This window comes from Chanos chanos, chromosome 4 (assembly GCF_902362185.1).
Source record: "Chanos chanos chromosome 4, fChaCha1.1, whole genome shotgun sequence".
Classification (NCBI taxonomy): Eukaryota; Metazoa; Chordata; class Actinopteri; order Gonorynchiformes; family Chanidae; genus Chanos; species Chanos chanos.
This window is the reverse complement of record NC_044498.1, coordinates 10910290-10919301: the sequence shown is the minus strand read 5'-3', so window position 1 is coordinate 10919301 and position 9012 is coordinate 10910290. Positions and strand designations below refer to the sequence as shown.

General features: G+C 41.9%; 1 protein-coding gene across 1 annotated transcript; it reads left to right on the top strand.

Annotated features, from left to right (window-relative positions):
- Positions 1–545: 545 nt before the first annotated feature.
- rnf8 (ring finger protein 8, E3 ubiquitin protein ligase) lies at positions 546–5935 on the top strand. The gene is made up of 8 exons (XM_030771452.1): positions 546–727; positions 1354–1482; positions 1766–2446; positions 2870–2932; positions 3039–3128; positions 4086–4193; positions 4697–4901; positions 5458–5935. The coding sequence occupies exons 1-8, from the start codon at positions 581–583 to the stop codon at positions 5673–5675; spliced, it is 1641 nt and encodes a 546-aa protein (XP_030627312.1). The 5' UTR covers positions 546–580; the 3' UTR covers positions 5676–5935.
- The last annotated feature ends 3077 nt before the right edge of the window (positions 5936–9012 follow it).

The window sequence follows — 9012 nt, the reverse complement described above, 5'->3', positions numbered from 1 at the left end:
ATTTTTGGCAAAATACCTTACTGTTTTATGTTGTATCATCTCTTGAGGTGTTCTTACATTTGATTCAGAACCAGTCCTTTAAGGCAAGTGCAATAAAAACAGGTATTTTGTATCTTTTGTGATTAAACAATTTTAAGCTCAAATTGTTTGACTGGCAGCGTACCATCGTTATTTTTAATTATCCTCAGAGACGACATGAATTATGAGTTCGCTTCTATGCAGCAGTTTATATTTGCCATGTAGTTTGTAGTGTAGTTTGCTATTTCTGAATCATTTTTATAGAGTGCAGCAAGGTTATTTCGGGAGTAACCGGTAGCTAAGCTTCTTACATTTTGTAAGCAGCTTGCCCAGCAATAGTGTTCATTACTGGAGTGTCTGACCAAAGTTTTCTGTTTCTGTGCAGAGATCCTTATGTCTGCCTGTATCGATTAGCTCCAATGGTTTTTCAAAATTCATCTGACTTGTGACTTCCTTCCTTCCAGACACGCTGAAAGTTTTGGAGTGAAGCATTGTGGGATGTGACACTGTCAGACCAGGACAAAAACTTGAGCATAATGGCTATGAGTTAGCCAGTATAGCAATGGAAACAGGAGCTCAAACGATGGAACTGGCCGTCGGCTCGAATTCTTTAACTACTGAAAAAGATGAAGCCACAAAGGACAAAGTTTGGTGTCTGCAGCGGGTTGGAAAAGACCACGACTGGCTCCAGTTGTTTGAAAATTCAGAGGTAACGTTAGCTAACTCAGAAGCTAATTAGGATGGTTTGCTGTAATACTGGGGTATTTAATGTAACGATGCCCGGTATTGCAATAAATGGATGGTGCAGATAAGTTTTAGCAAGTTATATCAACATGATGTAGCAGCAGACGACTTGCCAAAAACGATATGCGCAATTACATCTCGATACAAACTAGCAGGCTAAAGTAGATAAGCTAACTGGCTTAGCTAGCTGCAGCTCCCTGCTCAGGTTTCACGTTTGTCCATTGTTTACAATTTAATTAGTGAAGTTTCATGTGTTGCGAACGTTACTCCAGTATTGAGAACACAGGAAAAACAGTGCTTGTAAGCTGGGGAAGGTGGCCAAGTAGTCTGCTAGTCTCTGTGTAGCAGTAAATGTAACGGTATTGAATACTGTTTAAGTCAACGCTAGGTGAATGGATGGCTACTTAATTGATACCAGTGGGAAACTATGTGGTCGCTGCAGTAGCCGTCTAGACATGTAACAACCGACCAGTTACACTAATAGAAAATACCAGAAAGAAAAAAGTAAATATAACTGACTGTGTGTTTTTTTTAGTGTTAACCACACTTGCCCTTGAAACAGCTCTACCTTAATTTATTGGTCTCCACAAGGTTACAGTTGGACGTGGCCTCAATGTCACTCATCAGATACTGTCTGCAAGCTGTCCCCTGATGATATCCAGGAACCACTGTGTGTTCAAACAGAAGGACGATGGCCAGTGGACAGTGACTGATTCTGGGGTATGTGGTTGTCTCTGTCTCAGCCTTTAATACATGATGTTTATATATCTATATATCTACATCTCTCTCTCTCTCTCTCTCTACACCCCCAAAGACACGCAGACATATGAATGTGTGTGTATGTATGTATATGATGGCACATATTATTGGTTAAACGCCATGGATAAGTCCATGAATAAATATGAAACTAAACCTCAGAATAACAACAAGTTTACACAGAAGTATTGCATCACTTGGTTGCCCATTCATCAGCATAGTTCCAAAAATTTCTCTAACCTCTCAGAGTCTCAATGGTGTGTGGGTGAATGGGCAGCGGATATCTGCCAGAAAAGCCCACCTGCTGCAGCAGGGGGACGTTGTACGATTTGGGGTGCCCCTGGACGGCAGCCCAGTGGAATTTGAGTACATCCTAGTTCACCGTCATTTTGAAGACGTCAAGAGATTTCTTTCAAAGGGTACCAGCGCTGAGACAAACTCCACCTCTACCTCTTCTTTCAAACCTAAAAAGACCAAGCGCAAATTAAGTGCTGATGAAATGGAGCCTTGCACCATCCTGGACTCCAAATCCAAGTTATACCGCAGCTCCGCCACTGACAAGTCCCACGCTCACCCCTGCCCCACAGCAGGGCAGACTGGTGACAGACTGGTTTCCAAGCCATCCGAGGAAGCAGGACCCAGCCACAGGGTTACGAATTCAAACAGCAGCAACGGTAGAGACCTGGCCACGTTTCAAAGGTACAACAAGAGCCTGCTTGAGCTGAAGGAGCACATGGGCGACACGCAGAAGAAGGCGGCCGAGCTGGAGGCGAAACAGCGGCAGAATCCGGGGTGCGAGCAGGAGATGCAGAAGCTCCAGGCGCAGTTGGAGCTGTTACGAAGCCAGCTGCGTCAGCAGAGGGAGCAGGCGCTGCGACGTATGGAGAGCCTAGAGAAGTCCTTCTGCGAGGAAGAGAGGCGGCTAGAGGTGAGGCGTCAGTACTGTCTCCGGCACAGTTGGGTTTAGCAATAACATTTAAACCAAGAACCTATAAATGAACTGACAAACAATGTCCTTTCACCTGACACACAGTTATAACAAAATAGTGATTTCCGCAGAGTTGTAAAGCAGTATTTCAATTTAAATGAACTTTTATTTCAAAGTCTAATACACAGTTTAATTTATGGTAGTGCTGGAAGTAGTGAGATTACAATATATACAACATGATTTCCCTAAACAGCAACATCTGTTGGGATTTATAGCTCAGTCCAGTCTCTCAGAACTATATAGGCAAACAAACAAAACATGTTCTCTCCACTGCACAACTGTACTTGCGGTGATGATCGTTTTCGTCTGTGTCCGTCGGCTATCCTAGTTAATAATTTGATGGTGTTTTGTCTTTGATGCAAGATGGAGAAAGCCCAACAAAATGAGGACGGTTTGAAGAAGCAGTTAGAAGAAGCATTAAGAGAGGTAAGGGGCCACGTCGAAAAGGCTTCAAGGTGACACCAGTACCTTCCAGTCTTCTTTTTCTGTCCTTTCTTTTGAACCTGTAACCTCTACTTTGTGACTTTTCCAGCACCGGAAAGTGATAGAGGAGCTAAAGCATGCTAGGACAGGTTTTGAAGAGATCCTTCAAGCAAAAGATAAGGAGCTGGAGGTTACCAAGGTAGGTGAACTAAGGTCTGGCAGGGTATGATAAAATTTAACCAGTATCTGTACCTCATTTTTCTCAATGTTGTTTGGTGCAGGTAGACTTTTCTGATGATGTAAAGAGGTTTGTCTTTCAAAAGGTCCATACGTGTAATTGTAAGGGATAATGTTCATCATTAGGTGACCAAGTTTTTCTAAACCACGCAACCTACATTTCAGTTGTCATTCTCCACATGTTGGTGCAACATTTCAGTGTCAAATTACCTGAATAACTGTCATAGCCAACTGATTGACTTAGACATTTGTTATTGACTTAAATGTTTTGGATGTTTTTTTATAGTAATAATTTGCTCTACAGGTAGGGAAAAAACATGGAAAGAATGTGTGAAATTTCCCCAGCAAATACCAAATCGTTGAATGAAAGAGTACAACAGAACGATAGCTTTCCTGAATTTTTCAATGTCAAAAAAATCACATGCCCACTACAACACTAGACAAACATTTAAAAAACCTGTCATGCTACTGAAAGAATTTACACATGCCCTCACAGCTAGACTCAACACATGACTATGTCTAGGGGAATTCTAAACCATTGTGTAAACAAGAGCACAAGGTCATTATCTGATTACGCAGATAACTGTGACCACATCAGGTCAGATTCACAAATGAGGAAACACACAATATTTATAAATGTTTTTACAACATAAGGATATTGCGTGTGTCGGGTCCTCTGTTTTTTTAGTCGACAACTTTATCTTATAAGCCATGACGATCATCAGTAGCAAGGATCCAAGTGGGATCTGAACCATCCATATGTTTTCAGACATTTTGTTGTAAGTTCCAGAACTGTTTCCAAATTTCTCTTTGCTTTGCAGCCATGTGAACACAGTTCAAAGAACAAGGCCAGTAACTCAGTTCAAAAAAAGAAAAAAAAATTGGCAAAATCTGACAAGTTGGACCATTTTTTTTGCAGGAGGAGAAAGAGAAGGCCAGGGCTCAGAAGGAGGAAGTGGTGACACAGATGACGGAGGTTCTTGAAAATGAACTTCAGTGCATCATCTGTTCCGAGCTCTTCATTGAGGTAAAACACCAAACGAGGAAACGTAGGCAAGTTTCCTGAATAACAGTCAAACCTTCCTTTCAGGAGCACGAGAGGGAGCATTCCTGTTGGACCGCCTTGGCTTTTGGCTTAATGTTATCAGCTTACTAAGAAATTCTGCCCTGTACTGCACCTCTCTGGATCAGACTCTGTCACCCTTATTGTTTGTAAAAACGTTTGCTTCATGACGGTGAGAGATCCGATAATTGTGCTAAACTGAAGGATGGGACACGTCAGCATTAGAGAGAGAACGTCTTTTCCCTTCACTGGACCAGTCAGGACAGCCCTCTCCTTATTCATGCCATTATGTATCTGCTGACTAACAGTTGCATACCGTACTTAGGTTTGTTAAAATAAAGACCGGCTGTTGATCTTTTTATAAGACAGGAAATTTAAAATTCTTTCTCTATGTGTCTGTCTGTCTGTCTTTCTCACTCACCCTCCCCTCTTTCCCCTCCCCTTCACGTGTCAAACTCTGATCTCAGGCAGTGACTCTTAGCTGCGCCCATAGTTTCTGCCAGCACTGTATAGGTGAATGGCGGCAGCGTAAGGATGAGTGTCCCATCTGCAGACAGGCCATTCAGTCTCAGACTCGCTCTCTGGTGCTGGACAACTGCATCGACCGCATGGTGGAGAACCTCAGCGTGGACATGAAGCACAGACGCCGGGCACTCATAGCCCAGAGGAAAGGTGAGAGGTGCGTGTCCTCGCTCAGCTCCACCGAATACCTACAATCCTTTACGCTTAGTTATTCGTCTGTTTTTTTTTAATTTTCTAGAAAACAATATAAAAAGGAAAGATTTCTTTACAATGTCCTGTACACTCACCGGCCTCTGTATTAGTAGCACCTACCTCGTTGATGGACAGTTGGAGACTATGACCCGCCTGTTTCTATGCACGGTTTTGGTTAGTCACCCTCTAGCGCCTCATCAACGGTCAGTTTGTGACCACAGGACTGCAAATGCCATGGCCATGTTAGTCTGTCTGCTGTGCTGAGAATGGTGTGCCACCCAAATAATATCCTGACATCCAAGCCGTTAAAAAAAAACAGAGGGCGCTGAACCAAAGACAGGGCTGAAACAAGTCCTTATGGCACATTACCATTGTTTATTTCATTCTCAAAGCTAAATAGTGGCCTTTAACGGAAAGGTAATTCTGTCACAACCAGGGCTGTGAACTCACCTGAACCAGCGGTGATGAATTTGCGCTGACCCTAACTCTGTCCTAAATCTGTGTTTGTGTTCAGTCCAGTCAAAAGCGCCGTCTCCAGCCGTGGTGGTGATCCATGACGACGAGAGTGACAACAGCAGTGATCTATCTATGCTTTCCTACGACTCTCAGTCCATGGAGTCGCCGGAGGAGAGCTGGGGCTCCTCTTCCTCTTCTCCGTCGTCCTCCTCCTCACCTCTGCTGAACTTCACTGATGACAGCTCCTCTCTGTACAGCACTGATGATGAAGACTGACAACGTTGATTTTTTTTTTTAAAAAAAAAGCCGCTTATCGGCGGGTTTCTGTCACTTAATGTAGTCAACGTAGTCAGTGTTTGTTGGTTGTACTTGGAGAGGATCTAAGAAGCTAAAGAGTAAAGTATTACCTGGGGTTTATACCCCAGAAACTCATATGCACATTTACAATGGTCATATGTACAGTTTGTGGTTTTTTGTTTTTTTTTCTTTTTCTTAAACTTTTTTGTTGATAGATCATTGTTACTGTTTGTCCTTTGATTTTGAATAAAGTTCATATTTATGTTTCACAGTCATTACACTGACTTTCTCTTTCTTAGTGTATCTGTCAAATGGTTGCTTTGGCCAGGAAATTTGTCTGAAGGCTGCAGTAATCTACCATGATGAGACTTCAAAGTGCTGGTTTACAGCTCCTGTTCTCTCACGACGGTTCTACTGTTGCAGTTCCTTCTTTTAACACAAGGGGGCAGGACAGGAATATATTAAAACATATAATTGTATTGAAGGTAAAGCTTATCTGTCTTGTTTAGGTTGGTTTTTTTTGTGTTTGGTTGGCAAAGACTTGTCAGATCTCCACAGTATACTCCAGCATCCTCTAATCTTTACCCTAGTGTTATGCATTTTTTTTTACACACAGTTGCATTATTTGTTTACTGTTGTGTAAAATTGTCTTACACCAAGAGAAAACTGTAATAAAAATGTCCCCGATTAAGTAAAGTTCTCATAGCTTTTAAAGCATAATTTGAGACCTAAAACTATAACGAGCTTTACCTCTTACCTCATAAAACCTTGAAGCTACTTTGGATGTGACATCATAGCCAAAATACTGTTTGTCTCTTTTGATCTGTCTTTGTGCTCTGGTTTCCAGTCTTTTAATTAGATTTTGTTGAGGCAGAAAGTCAAGCAGGCTCCATGGAGAGCTTGCATGGAGAGACTTTTTCAGTTACATGTCAGGATTAAAAAATATTCCATTTTAAACTCCTGCTGTCTTGTTGCTTGTAATTCACTCTTGTTATATATTTGCTCTAGTGAAAACAGTAATGGCACTGATCCTGGAAAGTCCAGGCAAGGGTTAGTTTTACAGAATTGCTGAAGAAGTTTCCCAGAATGACCTAGAAAGTAGGTCTTGAGACATCAGCATACTCATGTCCTGTGGACACGTGTTATGACAAAATTGCAGAAATGAACAGTAGGTCAGATCAAAACAGTTATGCACAAGCGTACTGCATTGACATTGTGGCTATAGATTTGGGCTGATCTCAGTGGTGGACTTAGCAGCTGCAGGTCAAGAAAGTGGTGATTCACCCTAGTAGGTCTGCCTCAAACATGCACTTCACTGCCAGCTTCCAGAATTATCTGTGCCCTCCTGTGCTGTGGATGGCCTATGTCATGCCAGTCCATTAGGAGCACAGTGCATGGGAAGCGTGTGTCTGTCATGGTGTGTTACGTTAGGGTGACAGTGACAAGTGGCCTTAGGCCATATTCAGGACTACAATCCAGCCAATTCCATGGGCTCTGCTATGATGTGTCATGAAAAGAACCATGTCAGCAACATTTTATCCCAGAACTCTCTCTTCTCTCTCTCTATCTCTTTCTTTTTCTCCTCTCTCTCTCTCTCTCACTTTCATCTCACTCTCGCTCTCGCTCTCTCTCTCTCTTGCTCTCTGTCTTCCTCTCTCACATCTCCCATTTATGTTCAAGTCTCCAGATTTCCAGAGAGCCCCCCCCCCCCACCACAAAGACTGCTAATTACAGAGCCAAACCATGAAACCCTTTTGTCTTATTACTATATCCCTGTATATCCCTACTATATCCCTTCTATTACTGTATCACTGAAGCAGTGCTGGTACACTGTCATTATGTCTTGGGATTCTGTCCCTTTGAATAAAAGCATAGCAATTGCACTAAATATTGTGTGCATGAGGTGTGAAATTCCAGGAAAATAAAACAAGCATCTAGTTTAGTCATTTTGAATAGTCTGAAGTGGTTTGCATGAAAGTGTGAGTAAGCCTTGCTGGCATGCTTTCCCTCTGAGGAAACCAGTCAATGAGGCATCACAGCAGTTTCCTGAATGGTGTGGAAGGAGAATGAGTGTTGGCTCAGGTCCTAAGGCAAGCAACGCAGACATTAGGACCTTGAGGCCTGTTTCTTCGGTACCCTCCCCCTTCTGACAAAAGTTTCCCCAATCGATGCTGACAATAAGGCCCATGAGTGCCATTCTTAACGCTGAGGATGGCATAACAGCCTGGTCAGCCGGGGCTGCAAGGTCAAAGCTGATTGAGCCTTTTTATCAAAACTGTGTGCCTCTGCAGGATGAGCAGAGATAAGTAAAGATTTTTTTTTTTTCCTGTGTGTGTGTAGCTTTTTACAGTTCCCCATTGCATGCTAATTTACATAAGAAATTAAGTATTACCTATATAACACATGTACAGATTTGCATATTACTGTGAGTTGTGTGTATGTGTATGTGTGTGTGTGTGTGTGTGTGTGAGAGTGAGAGAGAGAGAGAGAGAGAGAGAGAGAGAGAGAGAGAGAGAGGGAGAGAGCTACAGCATGCTTTTGTCAATGAACCACACAGACAAAAACAGAGAAAAAATGAAATTATTATATCCTTTTATTCAACATCAGATCTTAATTTTATGCAAAACCAAGACCTCAGAAAGGACGTTGCCAAATTGCATTGCTTCAATATTGTATTTTTATGTAGTAATGGTCAAGTCTTCATTCTGATCTGGATGAATGCCAAAAACATACGGCAGCCAAGCTCTCGCACCATCTGCCAAAGGTGTCCTGCTTTGTCACAAATGCTCCTCCCAGCAGGATGAAAGGCTTGCTATACAGATTTAATTCTGTTTTACTACCGAGAGGTGCAATCCCAAAGCCCAGTTACCACCTACTTTTGCAGTGCATTCGCTTTTATGTGTCATTGGATCCTTCTTATTCCATTTCAAATTTATCCACAATGTCAGAATTTTTGTTGTTGAGGAGAACCCGTCTGCACTAATCAAAAATAACTGTTCTCTCAAATTAAAAATTCTCTTTGAAGTATGTTTACAAAACTTAAAGAAATTTTAAAATACAGACAAAGCTGTTTTCTATGTGCAACACAGGAAAAAATATTTTTAGATGTACATTTATACCATAAAGAATACTGTATGATAGTCCTGCATGCTATAGTCACACTGATATATGATATTCAAAAATAAATGATCTCAATTTTTTTTTTAATCTGCAGTAAAGCAGATGGTATGGTGGTGAGTTTGAAACGACCTTGAGCTTTCAGGATCCACCAGGGCACAAATCACATAATCATTCCAGGCTAAAATTGATCTTCTAC

Coding starts and splice junctions, on each gene's coding strand:
- rnf8 (XM_030771452.1), top strand. CDS start 581: ATGGAAACAGGAGCTCAAACGATGGAACTGGCCGTCGGCTCGAATTCT. Junction 2,447..2,869: donor AGGAAGAGAGGCGGCTAGAG/GTGAGGCGTCAG, acceptor CTTTGATGCAAG/ATGGAGAAAGCCCAACAAAA. Junction 2,933..3,038: donor TAGAAGAAGCATTAAGAGAG/GTAAGGGGCCAC, acceptor TGACTTTTCCAG/CACCGGAAAGTGATAGAGGA.